The sequence below is a fragment of the Mobula hypostoma genome, chromosome 10, assembly GCF_963921235.1.
Source record: "Mobula hypostoma chromosome 10, sMobHyp1.1, whole genome shotgun sequence".
Classification (NCBI taxonomy): Eukaryota; Metazoa; Chordata; class Chondrichthyes; order Myliobatiformes; family Myliobatidae; genus Mobula; species Mobula hypostoma.
The window spans coordinates 53,492,016-53,516,970 of NC_086106.1; the positions used below are offsets into that span (position 1 = coordinate 53,492,016).

At 46.0% G+C, this 24,955-nt stretch overlaps 1 protein-coding gene across 1 annotated transcript in view; it reads left to right on the top strand.

Annotated features, from left to right (window-relative positions):
• Positions 1–21,815, top strand: part of LOC134352536 (FERM domain-containing protein 7-like) — a 226,343-nt gene extending 204,528 nt beyond the window's left edge. The window contains exons 9-11 of the mRNA XM_063059798.1: positions 15,440–15,508; positions 19,155–19,209; positions 20,173–21,815. Coding sequence (XP_062915868.1) covers positions 15,440–15,508; positions 19,155–19,209; positions 20,173–21,150 — 1,102 coding nt within the window. The 3' untranslated portion in view covers positions 21,151–21,815. The remainder of the gene's footprint in view (positions 1–15,439; positions 15,509–19,154; positions 19,210–20,172) is intronic.
• The last annotated feature ends 3,140 nt before the right edge of the window (positions 21,816–24,955 follow it).

Genomic DNA, 24,955 nt, shown 5'->3' on the forward strand with positions numbered 1-24,955 from the left:
CAAACTGCAAATAATTAAAAATAATATAATAAATAAATAAATAAACAGAGAACGTGAGTTATAGAGTCATTGAAAGTGAGTCCATAGGTTGTAGAATGGTCGGAGTTGAGGTGAGAGTATCTACGTAATAATAATAATAATAATAGGTTTTGGCAAATGAAGTGGCAGAGGCATTTTATGTTTCAGAAAAGCCTTAGCAACTCATTTATTGAACACCAAAAAACTGAACTCAAAGCACGCTAAAAACCCTTTACATAATACGTAATTATGTCATTACGTCAGACCAGCCTCTTAAAGTGAAACCACAACGCAATGTTGGTGGTTGTGAATTATATAAGTTTCCACAATTGCATTACTCTACACAGCACCCCCCCCCCACCCCCCGGCCGACCCCAGAATTCACTAAAACCAGCATTCCGAGCCTGTCCAGCGCTCAGATGAGCCGCCTGGCTCAGGCCTGAAAGAACAGCAGAGGCCTCTGGTTCGTCTAGAGGTGTGTTGACACGCTCGTGGTCAAACCATGATGGCAGAGGCATGGCAGTGGAATCCTCCAGACCTTGGTGGGCTGGTTTAAGGCGATCTACTGAAATATGTTCAGGTTTACCCCTGCCCCCCATCTATGATAAAAGTCATTTCTTCCCGTTCCAAAATGCAGAATAGCCCATCGTAAGCATGCCTAAGGGTATGTTGGTGTGCATCATTGCGGACAAAAGCAAACGAGGTGGAATGTAGGTCAACAAGAATCCAAGAGTGCTGTACACCATGATGGGAGTAGGAATAGGTGCAAAGGAATTGAACTTACTGAGGAGAGAGGAACACTGTTGAGAGGATAACCAGGTGGTTGTGGGGTCAGGAATAAAATTACCTGTCACTCATAATGGCTGATCATTTACCAACAGCCACGGACGACTACAGGTCCACTTTTGAAGCGGCTCTGACCCCCAGCAGGGCCCACTGGAGATGACCGTGCCAGCACTCATCCTTCAGGGAAGCCCTCAGAGCAGCCTTTAAGGAGTGGAGAAAGCACTTGCCTAGGCCATTGGACTGTGAATGATACTCCATGGTGTGATGTAGCCTAACCCTGAGGCTCTGGACCATCACAGCCCAGAGGGGACCATGGTCAGAGGAAATACCAGATGGGGTGCCAAACCAAGCAACCCAGGTGCTGAGGAACGCCCGAGCCATGTCTGCAGCCGTCATCGACGCTAGAGGGACGACCACCGGCCACCTGGTGGCCTTCATAACAAGGGGAGTTGAGTATAGGAGCAAAGAGGTCCTTCTGCAGTTGCACAGGGCCCTGGTGAAACCACACCTGGAACATTGTGTACAGTTTTGGTCTCCAAATTTGAGGAAGGCCATTCTTGCTATTGAGGGGGTGCAGCGTAGGTTCACGAGGTTAATTCCCGGGATGGCGGGACTGTCATATATTGAAAGATTGGAGCGTCTGGGCTTGTATACACTGGAATTTAGAAGGATGAGAGCAGATCTGATTGAAACATATAAGATTATTAAGGGATTGGACACGCTAGAGGCAGGAAACATGTTCCCAATGTTGGGGGAGTCCAGAACCAGAGACCACAGTTTAAGAATAATGGGTAGGCCATTTAGAACGGAGTTGAGGAAAAACGTTTTCACACAGAGGGTTGTTGATCTGTGGAATGCTCTGCCTCAGAAGGCAGTGGAGGCCAATTCTCTGGATGCTTTCAAGAAAGTTGGATAGAGCTCTTAATGATAGCGGAGTGAAGGGATATGGGGAGAAGGCAGGAAAAGGGTACTGATTGTGAATGATCAGCCATGATCACAGTGAATGGCGGTGCTGGCTTGAAGGGCCAAATGGCCTACTCCTGCAGCTATTGTCTATTGTCACTCCACCATGGTAAGGAGGTGTGTGAAATCGTGCGGTGGGGGGGGGGCAATAACCATCAAGGTCCACATTGACATGGTGAAACGTCGCTGAGGGACCTCAAAAGGTGCCAATGGTGCCTGAACATGACGGTTAATTTTCGCCCACTGGCACTCCACAGAGGCTGCAGTCCAATAAACGCCGTGGCAAACAAACTTTAGTCCAACCAGTTTCTGTGAAGCCTTCTGGCCCGGATACAAGAGGTCATGTATGGAGTCAACAACAGTCCACCTCCAGTTTGCTATGGGGTGAGGGTGACTGGTTGAGACATCACACAGGCAAGAAACCCTAGTTTCCCGGGACTTAATGTCAGCCAACCACAGGCCCATGATGCTGTTCGGTAAGCCTGGACCTCTGGCTCAGTAACTTGGTTGGCTGCCATGCCCCGGCATAGCCAACCACTATGTGTATGGACTCAACAGCTGGCCGTGAGAAGCAATCAGACATGGCATCACTTATCCACATGATACGTTGTATATCAACTCTGAATTCAATATGTAGGTCAGGTGACATTGCTGCCTTGCACTGTAGGCCAAAGGTCTGATATTTTGTCCATCACGTGCATGAGGGATTTGTGAAGTGGCAACCCTCTAGAAGAAAATGCGAAAGGCGGACAGCCAGGTAGAGGTTGAGAAACTGACAGTCAAACATGCTGTACCTTCCTTCTGGGGGATGGAGCTAGCAGCGGACAAAGGTAAGTGGCTCCTCACGTCTCAGCTCAACAGGACCCACAGCGCAGTCTGATGTGTCGGCAGTAATGGCTGTGGGTACACTGAGGAGTCTGAAAACTGTAGTTTTCAGTAGTGCGGAGTAGTGGGAAATCCATATTAGTGACTACTTTTGAGGAGAGGGTTTCACACCTTCTGCAGAGATGTGACGGCCGAGTTAGTCAATGGCTGACAACACAAACACTGCAACCGTGACTCAGCTCACGGACTTGTTCCAGCCGGCAGCCCGGCCCTCCGTGGGTGAGAGTCGGCTCTGGGGTCCAATTCAGCCGGCAGCCTGGACCTCCGGGATTAAGTGTCAGTTTCGGGTCCCGACCCAATCAACAGCCCGGGCCCCCGGCAGCTGGAAGTGGCAGCGGAGTCTCGCCCATTACTCGGCCCGACCCGGAGCGCCTGACAACGCGACCCACTGATCGATCCCCGCGGGACACGTCCACCAACCTCAAAGAGCTGACAACAACACACTGCATCAATGGAAACCTGGAAAGATGCACTATTTATCAAGGAAGCGTGGGAGAAGAGCTGGGCTGCTGGTCAGATTGAAGCTGAGGGGCTTCAGGGTCCCTATGCCTACCATCCTACTAGATAATGTGCAAGCCATAGAGAACAAGGTGGATGATCTTAAAGGGAGACTCACCTACTGCAGGGAGATGAAGAACTGCTGTGTATTCTGTTTCACCGAGACCTGGCTCTCCCCGCCACCCCCAACTGTGCCATCCGACCGGAGGGATTTTTGATCCATCGGATGGACCGCACGGCGTCTTTGGGCAAGACGAGGGGAGCTGGTGTCTGCCTACTGATCAACACTGCGTGGTGCTCGGACACAGTGGCACTGACAAGATCCTGCAGCCCGGACCCGGAACACCTATTGGTGAAGTGTCGTCCCTACTATCTGCCACTGGAATTCACCTCGGTCATACTGACAGCGGTCTACCTTCCCCCCCAGGCAGATGTGGAGTGTGCTCTGAACATACTGTATGCCAACATCAGTGAATTTGAGACCAGGTATCCGGAGGCTTTGCTCGTTACAGCCGGGGACTTTAACCAGGCCAACCTCAGAAAGGCGCTGCCAAAGTTATACCAACATGTCTCCTGCCCCACTAGAGGCCCGAATATACTTGACCACTGCTACACAGCAGTCAAGGATGCCTACCGTTCCGTCCCACGCCCTCACTTCGGAAAATCGGACCATCGGGCCGTACTCCTCCTCCGGGCTTACAAACAGAAACTGAAGCGGGAGGTCACGGTGTCAAAAGTAGTGTCGCGTTGGACGGAGGAAACAGATGAGATCCTCTGTGACTGCTTTGAATCAGTGGACTGGTTAGTATTCAAGGACTCGGCAGCTAACCTTGATGAGTATGCCTCAGCTGTCACGGACTTTATCTGGAAATGCACGGAGGACTGTGTGTCTCGCAAGACGATCCAGGTATTCCCTAACCAGAAACCTTGGATGTATTATGAGGTCCAGTCCCTTTGGAAGGCTAGAGCTGCGGCTTTTAGGTCCGGGGATACCAGTCGCTACACGGAACCCGGGCGTGAACCCCGGAAACCCATTAAGTGTGCCAAGAGGCAATATCGAGCCAAGTTGGAAGCCCAAGCTAACCAGAGGGATGCCGGTAAACTATGGCAGGGTCTAAATGAGATCACTGAGCGCAAAGAAAAGGCTGGGAATATCAATAACTGTGGCGCTTCTCTTCCTGACGGACTTAACGCAAGATTCAAACCGATAATCCTGGTGCCAAAGAAGAGCAAAGTGGCATGCCTGAATGACTATCGACCTGTGGCTCTGACATCAATTGCTATGAAGTGTTTTGAGCGATTGGTTATGGCACACATCAACCACAGCCTACAGGTCAACCTCGATGCTTTGCAATTCGCCTACCGGAGCAACAGGTCAACGGCAGATGCCATCTCTCTGGCCCTACATTCCTCCTTAGAACTCCTGGAGAATAAAGTTGCATACGTAAGGCTCCTTTTCATTAACTACAGCTCTGCCTTTAATACCATCATTCCAAATAAACTGATTCCTAAGCTCCGGAACCTGGGCCTTAGCACTCAGATCTGCAGCTGGATCTTCAACTTCTTCACAGACAGGACCCAGGCTGTAAAAACAGGGGACAAGCTCTCCTCTACAATCACTCTGAAGACCGGTGCCCCACAAGGCTGTGTACTCAGGCCCCTGCTGTACTCACTGTACACACATGATTGTGTAGCCAAGTTTCCATCAAACTCAATATATAAGTTTGCTGATGACACAACAATTGTAGGCCGTATCTCGGGTAATGATGAGTTTGAGTACAGAGAGGAAATTAGGAACCTGGTGGCATGGTGCAAAGACAATAATCTATCCCTCAACGTCAGCAAAATAAAGAAATTTGTTGTTGACTTCAGAAGGAGTAGCAGACCGCATGACCCCATTTACATCGGTGGTGTGCTAGTCGAGCAGGTCAAAAGCTTTAAGTTCCTCGGGGTCAATATCACAAATGGTCTGACTTGGTCCAACCAAGCAGAGTCCACTGCCAAGAAGGCCGACCAGCGCCTTTACTTCCTGAGAAAGCTAAAGAAATTTTGCCTGTCTCCTAAAACCCTCACTAATTTTTATAGATGCACCATAGAAAGCATTCTTCTCAGGTGCATCACAACCTGGTATGGAAGTTGTCCTGTCCAAGACCGGAAGAAGCTGCAGAAGATCGCGAACACAACCCAGCACATCACACAAACCAATCTTCCGTCCTTGGACTCACTTTACACCACACGCTGTCGGAGCAGTGCTGCCAGGATAATCAAGGACACGACCCACCCAGCCAACATACTTTTCGTCCCTCTTCCCTCCAGGAGAAGGCTCAGGAGCCTGAAGTCTCAAATGGCCAGATTTGGGAACAGCTTCTTTCGAACTGTGATAAGACTTCTGAACGGATCCTGACCCGGATCTGGGCTGTACCCTCCAAATATCCAGACCTGCCTCTCGGTTTTTTTGCATTACCTTACTTTCCCTTTTCTATTTTCTATTTATGATTTATAATTAAAATTTTTACTATATTTACTATCGATTTGTACTCCAGGGAGCGCGAAGCGCAGAATAAAATATCGCTGTGATGATTGTACGCTCTAGTATCAATTGTTTGGTGACAATAAAGTAAAGTAATAATCAACCAATTTTGGCTTAAGTACTTGAAAAGTGTGCGGAGGTGAGATACATGTTTGGATTTGGATGCACTGGTGACAAGTATGTCATCCAGGTAAACAGAAAGCAAATCTGAGTCTTTGAATACCGAGACCATCAGCCGTTGAAAAGGTGGTGCTGCATTTTGCAGCCCTAACAGCACGTGCTGTCAAAGAGGCCATACAGGGTTATCACAGCTGTTTTGGGAATGTCCTCTGAGCACACAGACACCTGTTGGTAACCCCGAAGCCAACTTTAGAAAAAATTAACTTTCTAGCTAAACGTGCCGAAAAGTCTTGGATGTGTGGGACTGGGCAACGTTCGGGGATGGTCATCTCGTTAAGGTGTCAGTAGTCGCCATATGTGTGGCACCCACCTTCGGACTTAGGGACCATAAGGAGAGGCGAAGTCCAGGGGCTATTCGATCGACGCACAATACCTAGTTTTTCCGTCTTGGCAAAATCAGCCTTCACAATGGCCAGCTTTTCCAGGTCCACTCTTTGGACCAGCGGGTTAGTTGTGTTTGACACCATAGTTTGTGACCGTAGTGGAGAATGTGGGCTTGGTGAGGTTGGGAATTTGCCCAGCAGTAAGTAAACTCACATGCAGTTGTGCATGCACTTGACAGAGTTGTTGTGGGGAAGAAGGGGAAAGACATTCTACAGCGTGACTTCAGAGAACTCGGAAGAAGGCTGAAAAGCAGGACTTCCAGGGTGGTTATCTCCGGTTTGCTTCCAGTTCCTCGTGCTGGAGAGGGCAGGAACAGGGAGATAATGGATCTGAATGTGTGGCTGAGGAACTGGTGTAGGAAGCAAGGATTTACATTCTTGGACCACTGGGGTATGTTTTGTGCTAAGGATGAATTGTACAAAAGGAACGGGTTGCACCTTAATAAGCGGGGCACCAGCATTCTGGCAGGCAGGTTTGTCTCTGCAACACGGGTGTGTTTAAACTAAGTAGTGGGGGGGAGGAGAGGACGAACTGGAAACATAAGGATGGAGTTAAAGGGAAAGTAAGAATAAGAAAAGTTAAGAAAGACAGCAGAATCAACAGAGCAGAAAGCTCAAGAAGGGATCGTACAGTATGGTCAAGTGAAATAGGAATTGATATGGGAGGTGAGGGGAGTAATGAATTAAAAGTATATATGAATGCACGGAGTATAAGAAATAAAGTGGATGAGCTTGAGGCTCAGTTGGAAATTGGTAAGTATGATGTTGTGGGAATAACAGAGATATGGCTTCAAGTGGACAGGGCCTGGGAAATGAATATTCAAGGGTATACGTCTTATCGAAAGGACAGACTGATGGGCAGAGGGGGTGGGGTGGCTCTGTTGGTGAGGAATGATATTCAGTCCCTTGCGGGGAGGGGGGGACATAGAATCAGGAGACGTAGAGTCGGTATGGATAGAACTGAGAAATTCTAAGGGTAGAAAGACCCTAATGGCAGTTACCTACAGGCCCCCAAACAGTAGTCTGGATGTAGGGTGTAAGTTGAATCAAGAGTTAAAGTTGACATGTCGCAAAGGTAATGCTACAGTTGTTATGGGGGATTTCAACATGCAGGTAGATTGGAGGAATCAGGTTGGTACTGGACCCCAAAAAAGGGAGTTTGTGGAACCCCTCCGAGATGGATTCTTAGAACAGCTTGTACTGGAGCCTACCAGAGAGAACGCAATTCTAGATTTAGTGTTGTGCAATGAACCAGATTTGATCAGGGACCTCGAGTTAAAGGAGCCATTAGGAGGTAGTGACCATAATATGATAAGTCTTAGTCCGCAAATTGAGAGGGAGAAGGGAAGATCAGAAGTGTCAGTATTACAGTTGAACAAAGGGAACTATGGAGCTATGCGGGAGGAGCTGGCTAAAGTTCAATGGAAGAATACCCTAGCAGGGATGACAATGGAACAACAATGGCATGTATTTCTGGGAATAATGCAGAAGGTGCAGGATCAGTTCATTCTAAAGAGGAAGAAAGATCCTAAGGGGAGTAAGGGGAGGCCGTGGCTGACAAGGGAAGTAAAGAACAGTATAAAGATAAAAGAGAAGAAGTATAACATAGCAAAGATGAGTGGGAAGCTGGAGGATTGGGAAACTTTTAAAGAGCAACAGAAGATAACTAAAAAGGTAATACGCAGAGAAAAATTGAGGTACGAAGGTAAACTAGCCAAGAATGTAAAGGAGGATAGTAAAAGCTTCTTTAGGTATGTGAAAAGGAAAAAAATAGTTAAGACCAAAATTCTGCCCTTGAAGACAGAAAAGGGTGAATTTATTATGGGGAAAAAGGAAATGGTAGATGAGTTGAACAGGTACTTTGGATCTGTCTTCACTGGGGAAGACACAAACAATCTCCCAGATATAATAGTGGCCAAAGGACCTAGGGTAATGGATGAACTGAAGGAAATTTATATTAGGCAGGAAATGGTGTTGGATAGACTGTTGGGTCTGAAGGTTGATAAGTCCTCGGGACCTGATGGTCTGCATCCCAGGGTACTTAAGGAGGTGGCTTTAGAAGTCGTGGATGCATTGGTAATCATTTTCTAATGTTCTATAGATTCAGGATCAGTTCCTGTGGATTGGAGGGTGGCCAATGTTGTCTCACTTTTCAAGAAAGGAGGGAGAGAGAAAACAGGTAATTATAGACCGGTTAGCCTGATGTCAGTCATGGGAAAGATGCTGGAGTCAATTATAGAAGATGAAATTACGACACATTTGGATGGCAGTAACAGGATCGGTCCGAGTCAGCATGGACTTATGAAGTGGAAATTGTGCTTGACTAATCTTCTGGAATTTTTTGAGGATGCAACTATGAAAATGGACAAGGGAGAGCCAGTGGATGTAGTGTATCTGGATTTCAGAAAGCCTTTGATAAAGTCCCACATAGGAGATTAGTGGGCAAAATTAGGGTACATGGTATTGGGGGCAGAGTACTGACATGGATTGAAAATTGGCTGGCTGACAGGAAACAAAGAGTAGCAATTAACGGGTCCCTTTCGGAATGGCAGGCGGTGACCAGTGGGATACCGTAGGGTTCAGTGCTGGGACCGCAGCTGTTTACAATATACATTAATGATTTAGATGAAGGGATTAAAAATAACATTAGCAAATTTGCAGATGACACAAAGCTGGGTGGCAGTGTGAAATGTGAGGAGGATGTTATGAGAATGCAGGGTGACTTGGACAGGCTGGGTGAGTGGGCGGATGCATGACAGATGCAGTTTAATGTGGATAAATGTGAGATTATCCACTTTGGTGGTAAGAACAGGAAGGCAGATTATTATCTAAATGGAGTCAAGATAGGAAAAGGGGAAGTACAATGAGATCTAGGTGTTCTTGTACATCAGTCACTGAAAGTAAGCACACAGGGTACAGCAGGCAGTGAAGAAAGCTAATGGCATGCTGGCCTTCATAATAAGGGGAATTGAGTATAGGAGCAAAGAGGTCCTTCTGCAGTTGTACAGGGCCCTGGTGAGACCACACCTCGAGTATTGTGTGCAGTTTTGGTCTCTAAATTTGAGGAAGGACATTCTTGCTATTGAGGGAGTGCAGCGCAGGTTCACAAGGTTAATTCCCGGAATGGCGGGACTGTCATATGTTGAAAGATTGGAGCGACTGGGCTTATATACACTGGAATTTAGAAGGATGAGAGGGGATCTGATTGAAACATGTAAGATTATTAAGGGATTGGACACGCTGGAGGCAGGAAGCATCTTCCCACTAATGGGTGAGTCCAGAACCAGAGGCCACAGTTTAAGAATAAGGGGTAGGCCATTTAGAACGGAGTTGAGGAAAAACTTGTTCACCCAGAGGGTGGTGGATATATGGAATGCTCTGCCCCAGAAGGCTGTGGAGGCCAAGTCTCTGGATGTTTTCATGGAAGAGATGGATAGAGCTGTTAAAGATAGCGGAATCAAAGGTTATGGGGATAAGGCAGGAACTGGATACTGATTGTGGATGATCAGCCATGATCACAGTGAATGGCAGTGCTGGCTCAAAGGGCCGAATGGCCTACTCCTGCACCTGTTGTCTATTGTCTATTGTCTGTAACTTACTGGGGGAGCAGGGTATCGACCCAAGGTCCTTGACATCCACAAGTCGGCAGTACTTAAGATCGACTAACAGTCCTTGGACACTCAGGACATCTGGATCAAGCAGAGGTCTAGCCCCTTTAGCCAGGACGAAGTCCCGAGTGGAACATCGCCCACTGAGGCAGAGTGTCACCCATCATCTCCTGTACCATTGGGAGCCTCCATGAGGTTTCGTCGCTCTTTGCCTTCACATCAATAGGCATTGCTGGTAGCACACTCACTTGAGCACCCATGTCACACAGGAAGTGTCACCCTGAAAGGGTGTCCATAATGAACAGTAGACGACCCTGGCAGCTGGAATCCACAGTGTTCACAGACCTCTGATATCCCGATGCACTGATACTGTCGAAGCTGCAAGGTGGTTGGCACTTCCTAGCATTCATACCAAAGTGAGCCTGGTGAAAACACTGGCCCAGTGTCATCTGATTTGCAGACGTAGGTGTCCTTTTGTTGAGGTCCTTGCTGACTGGGCTTATTGAGGTAGAGAAAGGAGGAGGAATGATGCACCACTGCCTGGCTGAGTGTAGACTATCAGCCATTTTAGCTAGCTCCCAATAATCCTTCATGGGTACACTAGCAAGGGCTATGTGAACTTGAGCAGGCATTTGCTGCACGAAGAGTTCTTTAAAACTAAAACAAGGATGGTGATTTCCCAGGGGAGATAGCATGTGGTCCATTAGCTCTGAAGGCTTACCACTGCCGAGACCAGGTAAGGAGAGCAACTGCTTGGCATGCTCAGACTCCGATATTCTGAACGTCTGTGAAAGAATAGTTTGTAGCGGTCAGTATTGATCGTGTTCAGGTGGGTGTTCAAGCAGACTCACCACTCTCACAGCCATGGCACTACATAAAAATATTTTGTGTTTTCAGCGGAGATTTCTCAAGGCACGAATTGAGTCTCCACTTGTACAAACCAAGCAACAGCATTTTGCTCCCAAACTTCCAGCAGCTTCAAGGTGACTGCGTTGGCCAACATGCTCAATAAACTTATTCACAGAGCAAATGAGAGAAAATCTGTAGATGCTGGAGATCCAGCAACACACACAAAACAGAGCACTTTTCATACAAATTGTTGCTTTAGCGTAGGATAAAGTGCAAATATGAAAAAAAAGACATAAAGTTGCTGGTTAAAAGCAAGGTTCAATAAATGGGTTGGTGTTTCAAAGTGTCAGCTGAGTCTGTATCCCTTATAGTTTTAGGCTTTGAGTTCCATAGATTAGGAGTGTACTTCATAAGAACTGACCTGCCAATTACCTTTCAATAGTTTTACTCGCTGGTTCAGGAGCCTGATGGTTGAAAGGTAATAACTGTTCCTGAACCTGGAGGTTTTGGGACCTCAGACGCCCTGAAGCTTCTTTCAGTTGGCAGCAGAAAGAACATGGTGCTGGATGCTTCAAGAAGGGGAGGAGAAGATGGTGGCGCGATGCAGCGCGCGCGGCCACTCCGAGATGATATCGTATTTGTAAGTAGGATGCCATGCACAAACCTGATTTGATGGAGACAGACGTGAGAAGCACATAGGAACATCTGGAGAAACTTCTGAAATGCCCGCTTAGCTGCCGCTGCTACTGTGCAATCGAGAATCTCCGGGGGGGAAGGCCCCGAATCCTTGGCTTTGTCTATTGCCTGTTGCCGGGGCTGGGGTCGAAGTGTTCTGCAGAGATGGTGCTCGGTGTTGGAGGGCTGGTCGGAGGCTCGAATTTTTCGGACGGACTCAAGATTCGGCTGTGGTCAGGTTCTTCCAGGGTGCTGCATCGGCAAGTTTGCGGCGCTGGAGGTTCATGGCAGGAAGAGAGTTTCTCTTCCTTCTACCATCTGGGTGAGATGATGGGACTTTCGAGAGACTTTCAGACTTTTTTTACCGTGACCTGGTCTGTTCTTCATCAAATTACGGTATTGCTTTGCACTGCTGTAACAATATGTTATAATTATGTGGGTTTTGTCAATTTTTTTAGTTTTGGTTTGTCTTGTGTTTCTGTGATATCATTCTGGAGGAACATTGTATCATTTCTTAATGCATGCATTACTAAATGACAATAAGAGAGGACTGCGTGTCCTCATAATCTAATCTAATCTAATAAGTATTTTAGATAGACAGGTCCTGATAGTCAACATGATTTGTGCATGGTAGGTTGTGCCTAACTAATCTTATAGAGATTTTCGAGGAAGCTACCTGTAAGGTTAGTGAAGGAAAGGCAGTGGACATTGTCTACTTTGTGTTTAGCAAGGCCTTTGACCAAGTCCCACATGGGAGGCTGGTCCAAAAGGTTCAGTCACTTGGCATTGAGGATGAAATAAATTGGATTCAACTTTGGCTTAGTGGGAGAAGAGAGAGTGCTAGTAGATGGTTGTCTCTCTGACTTAGTGGAGTGCCACAGGGATTGGTATTGCGTTCATTGTTGTTTGTAATCTATCTTAATGATTTGGATGATAAAAGTAGTAAACTGGATCAGCAGATCTGCGGGTGAGACCATGATTTATTGTGTAGTGGACAGCAGGAGAAGCTATCAGTGCTTACAGCAGGATTTGGACAGCTGGAAACTGAGCTGCAAATGGCAGATAAGATTTAATGCAGATAAGAGTGATGCATTGCACTTTGGGAGGACAAACTTACACAGTGATCAGTAGAGCACTGAGGAGTGTGGTAGAACAAACGGATCTGGGAATACAGATCCATTATTCCTTGAAAGTGGCATCACAGGTTAGGGTTGTGAAGAGAGTTTATGGCTCATTGGCCTTCAGAAATCAGACTGTTGAGTACAGGAGCAACACACACAAAATCTGGAGGGTCTCAGCAGGCCAGCCAGCATCTATGGGAAAAGTACAGTCGACGTTTTGGGCCGAAACCCTTTGGCAGACTGGGGAAAAAAGCTGAGGAGTAGAAGTGGGGGGAGGGGAGATAGAGAAACGTCAGGCGATAGGTGAAACTTGGAGTGGGAGGGATGAAGCAAAGAGCTGGGAAGGTGATTGGTGAAAGAGACAGAAGGCCATGGAAGAAAGAAAAAAGGGAGGGGGAGGAGCACCTGAGGGAGGCAATGGGCAGGCAAGGAGATAAAATGAGAGAGGGACAAGGGGATGGGAAATGGTGAAGGGGAGAGAGGCATTACTGGAGGTTTGAGAAATCGATGTTCATGCCATCAGGTTGGAGGCTAGCTAAACGGAATATAAGGTGTTGTTCCTCCAACCTAAGTGTGGCTTCATCACAACAGTGGAGGAGACCATGGATAGACATATCAGAATGAGAATGAGAAGTGGAATTAAAATGGGTGGCCACTGGGAGATCCAGCTTGTTCTGGTGGATGGAACGTAGATGCTCAGCGAAGCGATCTCCCGATCTACGTCAGGTCTCACAGGTATACAAGAGGCCATACTGAGAGCACCGAACACAGTAGATGACCCTAACAGACTCACAGGTGAAGTGTCATCTCACCTGGAAGGACTGTTTGGGGCCCTGAATGGTAGTCAGGGAGGAGGCGTAGGGGCAGGAGAAGCACTTATTCCGCTTGCAAGAAGTGCCAGGAGGTGGATCAGTAGGGAGAGATGAAAGGAGAAGGGAGTTGTGTAGGGAGAGATCCCTGTGGAAAGCAGAAAGTGGGGGGGCGGGGCGGTGGTGAAGATGTGCTTGGTGGTGGGATCCCATTGGAGGCGGCGGAAGTTTCAGAAAATTATGTGCTGGACACAGAGACTGGTGGGGTGGTAGGTGAGGACAAAAGGAACCCCATCCCTGGTAGCGTGGAGGGAGGATGGGGTAAGAGCAGACATACGTGAAATGGAAGAGATGCGGTTGAGGGCAGTGTTGATGGTGGAGGAAGGGAAACTCCTGTCTTCGAAAAAGGAGGACATCTCCTTCACTCTAGAATGAAAAGTCTCGTCCTGAGAGCAGATGAGGTGGAGACGGAGGAATTGAGAGAAGGAGATAGCATTTTTACAAGTAGCAGGGTGGGACGAGATATAGTCCAGGTAGCTGTGAGAGTCTGTTGGTTTATAATAGACATCAGAGGATAAGCTGTCTCCGGAGATAGAGACAGTGAGATAGAGAAAAAGAAGGGAAGTGTTGGAAATAGACCAGGTGAAATTGAGGGCCGGGTGGAAGTTGGAGGCAAAGTGGATGAAATCGACAAGTTCAGCACAGGTGCAGGAAGCAGCACCAATGCAGTCATTGATGTGGTGGACGAGTTCAGCATGGGTGCAGGAAGCAGCACCAATGCAGTCATCGATGTAGCAGACGAGTTCAGCATGGGTGCAGGAAGCAGCAGCTATTAGGGTACAGGAGTCGGGATGTGATGCTGAGTTGTATAAGAAGTTGGTGAGGCTGAATTTAGAGTATTATATGCGGATCTGGTCAGCTACATAAGGGAAAGAGATCAATATGATTAAAAGAATACAGAGAAAATTTATAAGGATGTTGATGAGATTTGAGGACCTGACTTACAGGGAAAGTTTGAATAGGCTAGGATTTTATCCTTGGAGCGTACGAGAATGAGGGGAGGTTTGCTCAAGGTATACAAAATTATGAGGGGTGTAGAAAGGGTAAATCCAAGTAGGTTTTTTTACATTGAGAAGGGATGAGACTAGAATTGGAGATCACAGGTTAAGGGTGAAAGATGAAATATTTGAGGAGAACCTGAGGGGAGCTTCTTAACTCAGAGGGTAGTGCAAGAGTCGATCAAGCAGGCAGTGGAAGTAGTGGATGCAGGTTCGAGTGCAACGTTTAAGGGAAGTTCGGGTAAATACGTTGGTTGGAGAGGTATGGAGGGCTGTGGCCTGGGTGCAGGTCAATGGGTCGAGGCAGAGTTGCAGTTCAGCACAGACCAGATGGGCCTCAAGGCCTATTTCTGTGCTGTAGTGTTCTATTACTCTACGATTCCAGTTACTGGGTACAATTGTAACTCTGAGACATAAGAGATTTACAGACACTGGAAGTCGTGAGCAGCATGCACAAAATGCTGGAGGAACTCAGCAGGTGAGGCACAATCTATAAAATAAAGAGTCAGTGTTTTGTGTATAGACCATTGTCAGGACTGGCCTGATGAAGACTAGCTGTGATGTCAAGTTTTGACCAGAAATGTCAAATAGTTATTTCCTTCCATAGATACTGCCTGGCCTGCTGAGTTGTATCAGTATTTTGTGTGACAACTGTAAATTCATGTTCCCACTCATGGCTTATAGAAGATCATTTGTCCAGTAGAACACAAACAGAATTGGCAGCTAATGGAGTACACACCCGTTAAATTTGATGGCCTTTCAAGCCAATTTTGAAGACAAGCATAAAATCTAAGCTTATCCCCTTGCAGACTGTGCACATTTTCTTTCAAGTAACATGCAAGGCTGAACCCTACTTAGTTGGATCCAAGTGTTTCCACGGTAAAACTTGGAGAGAAAAATGGACCAATATCTTTCCTTGGACCATTAGCATTAAGAAAAATCATCTGATCGATGTCACACTGGTGGTCGTGGTCATGGGACCATTCCTTTCACAGCTTTGTTTGGGGACATGCCGAGACCATGCAAGGTGCCACATAAATGTAACTTGTCACTTAAACACTTAACTCTTGTTTCAGTGGAAGAACCCAGAAGCAGCTAGTGGAGTACATGAGCAAAGGAGGCTTCAAGAAAACAGCCTTCGAAAGGTAATATTCAACAAACTCCTTACATAAGCAGGGAGGTACTACTGCAGTGTACAAGGCCTTGGTGAGACTACACCTGGAGTATTGTGTGAAGTTTTGGTCCCCTAATCTGAGGAAAGACATACTTGCCATAGAGGGAGTACAAAGAAGGTTCACCAGATTGATTCCTGGGATGGCAGGACTTTCATATGAAGAAAGACTGGTTGAACTGGGCTTGTACTCGTTGGAATTTAGAAGATTGAGGGGGGATCTGATTGAAACGTATAAAATCCTAAAGGGATTGGACAGGCTAGATGCAGGAAGATTGTTCCCGATGTTGGGGAAGTCCAGAACAAGGGGCCACAGTTTGAGGATAAAGGGGAAGCCTTTTAGGACCGAGATTGGGAAAAACTTCTTCACACAGAGAGTGGTGAATCTGTGGAATTCTCTGCCACAGCAAACTGTTGAGGCCAGTTCATTGGCTATATTTAAGAGGGAGTTACATATGGCCCTTGTGGCTACGGGGATCAGGGGGTATGGAGGGAAGGCTGGGGCGGGGTTCTGAGTTGGGTGATCAGCCATGATCATAATAAATGGTGGTGCAGGCTCGAAGGGCCGAATGGCCTACTCCTGCACCTATTTTCTATGTTTCTATAACACCAAGCCCATTTAAAGATCCTCTATTTTCTCTTGAGTAGAATCAGAGAATGGTGGCAAAATACTAACATTTAGTCATAGAGATGGGCCTTTGGCCCATCTATACTGACCATCAATACTAATCCCACTATCTACTCTAACTGTGCTTGTGATTGGCTCCATGACCGCCTCCTCCCTTTCATACAAGAAGCTGTGGACAGCACATTGCTGCAGCTAACAGAGCTAATGCCAATACCCAGGCCCAATCATTACCCTTGGTTTGCAAGTTCTCTTTGTGTCTTGACGCAAACTATAGTGGATAAGTCCCCAGCGCCTGACAAAATGTTCCCTCAGACCTGGTGGAAGGCAACTGCAGAAATTGCAGGGGCCCTAGTAGATGTATTTAAAATGTTCTTTGCCACGGGTGAGGTGCTGGAGGATTGAAGGATAGCTATTGTTGTTCCATTGTTTAAGAAAGGCTCTAAGAGTAAGCCAAGAAATCATAGCCTGACAACAGTAGTGGGTAAGTTATTGGAAGCTATTATAAAAGACCAGATATATAAGTACTTGGATAGACAGGGACAGATTAGCTATAGTCAGTATGGCTTCATTCATGGTAGGTTGTGTCTAGCCAATTTCATAGCATTTTTCAAGGAGGTTACCAGGAAAGGCAGTGAATGTTGTCTACATGGACGTTGGAAAGGCCTTTGACAAGGTCCCGCATGGAAGCTTGGTCAAGGAATTCAGTCACTTGGCTTTCAAGATAATAAAATGGATTTAGCATCAGAATCAGAATCAGTTTTAATATCTCTGGCATGTGTCATGAAATTAGTTGTTTTGTGGCAGCAGTAAATTGCAATACGTACTAATAAAGAAATTATATATTACAATAAGAACTACTGTGTTTTAAAAATTAAATAAGTAGTATAAAAATGAGCAAACAAATAGAGGTAGTGTACACTGGGTCATTCAGAAATCTGATGGTGAAGGGGAAGAAGCTGTTCCTAAAATGTTGAGTGTATGTTGTCTAACTCCTGTACCTCCTCTTTGATGGTAGCAATGAGTAGATGCCCTGGGTGATGGAGATCCTTACTTATGGATGCTGTCCTCAATGCTGGGGAGGCTAGTGCCCATGAAGGAATTGGCTGAATTCGCAAATCTATGTAGCTTTCTCCAATCCTGGGCAGTCACCCCTCCTTAAAATACAGCGATGCAACCAGTTAGAATGCTCTCCATGGTATATCTGTAAAAAATTGTGAGAGTCTTTGGAGACATACCTAGTGTCCTCAAACTCCTGATGAACTATAGCCTCTATCGTGCCTAGATTTCAATTGGATTGGTATGCTGGACCCAGGATAGGTCTTCAGAGATGTTGACACCCAGGAAGTTCACACTGCTCACCCTCTCCACTGCCAATCCCTCGAGGAGGACTGTTATGTGCTCCCTTGGTTTCCCCATCCTGAAGGGAAGCTTGCTGGGAGAAGCCAAAGAGTGGCAGTAGGTGGTTGTCTCTGACTGATACCCGTGACAAGTGAAGTGTCACAAGGATTGGTGCTGTGTCCGTTGTTGTTTGTCATCTACATCAATGATAACATGGTAAATAGGATCAGCAAATTTGTGGATTGTGTGACACCAAGATTTGGGGTGCGGTAGACAGTGAGAAAGATCATCAAAACTTGCAGCAGGATCTGGACCATCCAGAAAAATGGGCTGAAAATGTCGGATGGAACATAATGCAGATGTGTGAAGTGTTGCACTTTGGGAGGACGAACCAAGGTAGGACATACATGGTAGCGGTAGAGTTTTGTGGAGTGCAGTGGAACCAAGGGATCTGGGAGCACAGATCCATATCTCCTTGAAAGTGGCATCCCAGGAAGGGGAGGGAGTGGAGGGAACATCGACTCAGACCATGAGAGGCCTGCGTTGGGCATTTTCATGCCTTACAAGGTGCAGATTGGAAGTCTGTGTGGGGCGCCACTTCTCACACAGATCATACCTCCTATCATAGGTAGATAGAGTCATAAAGAGAGCACAATGACCTTCATAAATAAAAGTAGTGAGTACAGGAGTTGGGATGTTATGTTGGAGTTGTATAAGATGTTGGTGAGGCCTAGTTTGGAATATTGTGTGCAGTTCTGGTCACCTACCTAAATGAAAAATATCAATATGTTTGAAAGAGTGCGGAGAAAATTTACAAGGATTGTTGCTAGAACTTGAAGACCTGAGTTATAGGGAAAGGTTGAATTGTTTAGGACTTTATTACCTGGAGGGTAGGAGAATGAGGGGAGATTTGATAGAATTGTAGAGAATTATGAGGTGTATTGATAGGTCTAGTTGAGTGAGACTAGAACTAGAGGTCATGGGTTAAGGGTGAAAGATGGAATGTTTAAGGGAACATGAGGGGGAGCTTCTTCACTCAGAGGGTGGAGAGAGTATGGAGCGAGCTGCCAGCAGAAGTGGTAGATATGGGTTTGATTTCAACATTTAAGGGAAAGTTGGATAGGTACATGGATGGGAGGGGTATAGAGCGCTACGCTTCACGTGCGGGTCCACGGAACTAGGCAGAACAATATTTCAGGCATAGATTAGATGGGGCAAAGGACCTACTTCTGTGTGGTAATGCTGTATAAATTTATTACCCCACTGTTTCCCTCAAATGCTTTGGTTTCCTCCCTCATTCAAAAGATTAATTAACCACCGTAAATTTCTCCTAGTTTTTAGTTGCATGTTATAATCTGGGGGTGGTGGTAAGGACAAAACACATTTAAAATTGGTGGTTGATGGTCAGTATGGACTCAGTGAGCCGACGGGCCCATTGCTGTGAAGTACCTGTCTGTGATGTTATGATATCAGACTTTGTCTGATTTGGCTCTGGTTCAAGACAGAGAGTTGTGTTGAACTTCAGTACATCACCCAGACTCACCATTCTTTGTTAAACTCAACATCCCCCAGCACAGACTTAATGCAGCACAGGACTGATATTTGAACATGCCCGAATTGTTCTTTTCTTGAAATGGTGCTTTTTTTTTGGAAGGAGACCATGCCTCGAACAAGCTGAAGAACATTCTGCTCCAGGGCAGCAGAGACAGGTCAGTGAAAAAAACACTGTTTCTCAGTTGTAGCAGTTAGTCCAAAGGTTCAATATCTATGGGTCAGGTGTGGGATAGGTGATAGCCCCTATTCTGGCCTGGAGTGTTCTCAAGCATGGTTTGTTAGGACCCAGAAGCACACTCAATGTTGCCCTATTTTCCATGGTGATAATATTTCAAGCTCGCTCCCCAGTTTTAGCATGCTGAACTTAATGCAGAGTAAACTACCCAATGTAAATATTTCCCCTTTGATGACCTACACTATGCAACCCAACAAATGTTCCTGTATACAAACTGACTCAGGCGGGTGGAAGAAGTGTGGAGTACAGAGCATATTTCCATGAGGGTCAAACATCTTTCCAAACAAATTTTCTCTGATTGCACAGTCAATTTTTCTTGCTGTGTTGGTGGCAATATTGAGAGCCTCAGGGTTATGTCTGTTGTTTTGTGTTGTGGACAGACCAGTTTGTTTGCAAACAAGAGAAAATTTGCAGATGCTGGAAATCCAGGCAACACACACAAAATGCTGGAGGAACTCAGCAGGCCAGGCGGCATCTATGGAAGAGTACAGTCAACATTTTGGGCCGAGACCCTTCAGCAGGACTGGAGAAAAAGAGTTGAGGAGTAGATTTAAAAGATGGGGGGAGAGGAGATATCTTGTTTGGATGATTTCCTCATCTATCAAACTATGGAATTGCAGGATCTCATTGCAAAGGAGGATCCCATAATGTTTAATACTTTACAGACCTATGATACCTAATCTATCAGAATGCTTGTGGTGGTCATTGATATCTTTACACCATCGATAGAGAATCAACTCTATATTTATTTCCTTTTGGTGGGTTACCAATTTGCAGGGATCTGTCCAAATTTTCACCCCAGCACTGAAATGTGGTGGTATGCTTCTGTCTCGTTTAACTGAAAACCTCTGTGCAACTGGATTAAATCTTATTTTCTGTTCAGCTCAAGGAACAGACACATAATCATTGCGAGAGTGGTCAGTCAGAAGATCCAAAAGTTAGAGGCCAACAGAAGGCAGTGCGAAGAGAGAGGAAGGAGCCAACAGTGGAGATAGTATTCACCGCTGAGCTTGAGAGGTCCAAACCTGAGGATGACCCTTCAACAGATGTTCTTCCAGGCGTGGATGCCTCCATGATCTACACTGGTGGCAGTGACACAAAGGTTAAGGAGGACACAGTCCTATTGCAAAGGCACCCACAACCATTCCAGGCACTCGGAATTCAAAGGAACGCTGGCGTAGGAGATCTGACTGATGGGAATTTCTCTAATTCCATGACAACTAGCCAGCACATTGACGATGCTTTCAAAAATTCACCCAACTGTTTGTTTCTCAAGGTACGGAAAGCTCCTTCAGCGATGGAGAGGATTGTTCGGCCTTCTGGTGTGGCTCGCCCGGTTAGCCTGCCTGCGCGCAGTGGCTTAGCCAAATACGACCTTTACCAACAGTCTATGATGAGGAGTAGCTACTGCAACAGCCTCAATGCAGTGAAGGAGGAAGAAACCCACTCAGAAGGCAGCCTACAGCCTCCCAGACGATCACATAGCCAATCAGACATGAAGGCCCTTGGCCTGGATTGTGCACCAGAGTTACAGCCATTGGCTCATTACCTACCCTTGAATTGGAGGCAGAATCCCAATAAACTGAGGCCTGCACATCCAGCCCATGTTGCCCTCCAGCAGAAGGAGGCTATCAGGGCAACTGAGAGATACATCAGCAGTGGCACAGAGTCCAGTGACTCGGACTCAGAGATAATTAGCCCCTACTTCCACCCGTGTCTCTTTGGCAAAGCTCTCCGATCTTCAGTGCTGAGGAGAAGCTGCTTTCCCTCAATCAGCCTTCAACCAAGGGAAAATGCTTCATTTGATCTGAACTGCAAAGATGATACCAGACACTTGACTATCTACACTGAATTCATTTAGTCTTAGGACTCAGAGAACCCATGCTCTTAGCCAGTGTAGGGAGCTCTAGAAATGGCCAGACACACCACAAGGTAGGGACCTGTGCATGGTAATATTTGTGCTCTTACTTCCCTCAATATATTCCGGATCACTCTTGCACCAACTGCTAATTCAAGGATTAGCTAAGATTCAGCCACTGTGCATCCTATTCCCCTTGATTCACCATACCCAAAGTTACTGCCGCATTATGAAGGTGGCTGTGATGTGATTAGCCTTGGGGATGGTTGTAGGCTGTTACCCAGAGCTGGCCTTCAAATTAAAGCCACATAAATTGACTCCACTCTGATTCCACAGGCTACATTGCACAGAGATGGGCTGGGAGGGTTAGTTACAATGCAGCTGGGATGTATAATCCAGGCCACTTCAAGACACACTGTCACAACATCGTGTCCAGGTAGAAAAGTTGGTGCATGAACCTCTCCAGATACCCAGTGCTGAGACAAAATTCCTAGTCAGGCAGGGGATAAGTTCCAAACCAAATTCTCACTGTCTTGTTTAAACTCCAGTGTCAATTTAAATGTAATCAAGGAGAACATGAGATTGAGCAGTGATGATCACACTTCGCTGTATTCCTTTCGATACTTGGTTCATTTAACGGTTTAATATGGAGGAGCTGATTCCATACTTTGAGTTGCTAGTGGGCTGTGATGGAGGGAAGCATGTATGTCCCTCTGTGGGGTAACCCACCTATTTATGGGCTTAAATGAACATTTTAATCAGCCTGCCTGCCCCACACATTGGAGTAACAGGACCGATAAAACCTGGTTTGCTATGAACTGCATTTTTAAGTTGGATTGGATCTGGTCAGTGGTGCCAACATAATGTAGGAAACAGCTGAAAACATATGCACAGCAAGCTCCCATAAATGTGATGACCTCCAGATAGCCCCATTGCTCCTGGTGTTCTGTTGCAAAATAAATATTGTGTAGGATAATGAGGAGATATAACCGACTCCTCTTGAAAATTATATCCTGGGGTTGCTCGAGTCCACCTGAGGGGTTAGACAGGGTCTCCAATTATCTAAATGATGGCTCCTCCAAAAATGCTGTCCTCTGTCAGTGAGCCGAAGCCTGCATGAAATTCATGAACGTGAGGGTCTGGAGTTGATCAATCCTCGTCATTCGGATCCAGAGGTGAATGAGCTACCACTCATTTACAATCGGGCAAGAAGACACCACATTTGGAATTTTGTGTGCAGTTTGGGTTGTCTAGCTAGTAGGAAGGATTTCATTAAACTGGAAAGGATGCAAAACAAATTCACATAGACGTTGCTGGAACTGAAGGGTTTGAGTTGAGGGAGAAACTGGATAGGCTGGAACTATTCCCCTGGAGCATAGGAGGGTTAAGGATGACATAATAGAGATTTATAAAGTCAGGAGGGGCATAGATAAAGACAGTCTTATTTCTCAGGGTAGAGGAGTCTAAACTAGAGGGCTTAGTTGAGAGGAAAAAAAAATGAAAGGGAACCTGAGGGGCAGGTTATTTTCAACAGACGGCGAGTATATGCGCTGTGAGAGGAAATGGTTCAGGTGGGTATAATTACAATGTTTAAGAGAGGTACATGGATCGGAACGATTTAGAGGGATTTGTGCCAAATGCAGGAAAATGGTACTAACTCTGGTAGACAACTTGGTCCAGGGAAGGTGGGATCTGAACTGGAGGGGGACTAATATCCTTGCAGGAAAGTTTGTTATTGCTGCACGATGGGGTTTAACCTAGAATTGCAGGGGAATGGGAACCAGAGAGCCGGAACAGTTAGTGGAGAGGTTGTGGAGGCATATGTTGGTAAGACAACAAGGTCAGGAATTAAAAGGTTCAGCATGGTGCGACTAGTGTCCTGAGCCGCCTATATTTCAATGCAAGTCTCATAGGAAAGGCAGATGTGCTCAGGACATGGATCAACACCTGGAATTATGGCATCATAGCCAATAGTGAAACTTGGATGCAGTAAGGGCAGGACTGGTAGCTCAATATTCCAGGGTTCCATTGTTTTAGACGTGACAGAGCAGGAGGGGTGGTGTTACTAGTCAGGGAAAATGTCACAGCAGTGCTCCATCAGGGCAGACTGGAGAACTCATCTAGTGAGGCTTTATGCGTGGAACTGAGAAATAAAGGTATGCCCACGTTAATGGGGCTATGTTGCAGACCACCCAGCTGTCTCGGGGATTTAAAGGAACAAATTTGGAAAGAAAAATTGTGGCAAGGAAGGTTGTTATAATAGGTGAATTTTAACTTTCCACATACAGTATTGACTAGGAATCCCATACTGTATAAGGACAAGATGGGATGGAGTTTGTCAAATGTGTTCAGGAAAGTTTCCTTCATCAGCACATAGGAATCTCAATGAGAGAGCATGCAATACCGATTCTATTAGGTAATGAGACAGGATAGGTGAGTTTGTGTAGGGAAACACTTTGCATCCAGTGACCACAATGCCATTAGTTTCAAAGTAAATATGCAAAGAGAAAAGAGGAAGTGCACAGCAGGTACAGGCAAGTAGGAACAAATTAGCTGCTTATGGAGTATGAGTAATGCAAGAGAACACTTAAGAAGGAAATCAGGAAGCCTAAAAGGCGGCATGAAGTTGCTCTAGCAGATAAGGTGAAGGCGAATCCTAAGCAATTCTACAAGTATTATATGTTCAGAGCAAAAGGCAAGGGACAAAATTGGTCCTTTGGAAGACTAGAATGGTAATCCATGAGTGGAGCCAAAACAGATGGGAGAGATGTTAAATGCATTTTTTTTTTGCAATCTGTATTTACACAGGAGATAAATACAGAATCTATAGAAGTGAGGCAAAGCAGCATCTACTTCATAGACCCTGTACAGATTACAGAGGAGGATGTGTTTGCTAACCTGAGGCGAATCAGTGTGGATCAGTCCCCAGGGCCTGACAAGATGTTCCCTCGGACCCTACAACAGTGCAAGTGCAGAAGTTGTCCGGGCTTTAGTAAGATATTTAAAACATCCTTAGCAACAGGGGAGGTACTAGATGATTGGAGGATAGCCAAAGTTTTTTTTGCTGTTTAAAAAGGGCTCTAAACATATACCAGGAAATTATAGTCCAGTGAGTCTGACATCAGTTGTGGGAAAGTTATTGGAAGGTATTCTAAGGGACCAGATAAATAAGTATTTGGATAGACATGGACTGATTGAGGATAGTCTGAATGGTTTTGTGCGTGGTTGGTCATGTCTAACCAATCTTATAGTTTTTTGAAAGAGTTACCAGGAAAGTGGACAAAGGCAAGACCGTGGATGTTGTCAACATGGACTTTAGTAAGGCATTCGACAAAGTCTCACTTGGGAGCTGCTCAAGAAGATTCAGTTGCTCGGCATTCAGGATGAGGTAGTAAATTGGATTAGACATCTTCTTTGTGGGAGAAGCCAGAGAGTGGTAGTAGAGGGTTGCCTCTCTGACTGTAGAGGTATGCTGCAGGGATCGGTGCTGGATCAGCAAATTGGTGAATGACACTAAGATTGAGGGTGCAGTGGATAGTGAGGAAGGCTATCATGGCTTGCAGAGGGATCTTCATCAGCTGGAAAAATGGCAGATGGAATTTAATGCAGACAAATCTGAGATTTTGCCCTTTGGGAGGACCAACCAGGGTAGGTCTTACACAGTGGGTGATAGGGCAATAGGAGCGGGGTAGAACAAAAAGATCTGGGAGTACAGGTACGTAATTTGTTAAAAGTGGCATCACAAGTAGATAGGGCTGTAAAGAACCTTTTTGGCACATTGGTCTTTATAAATCAATGGATTGAGTAT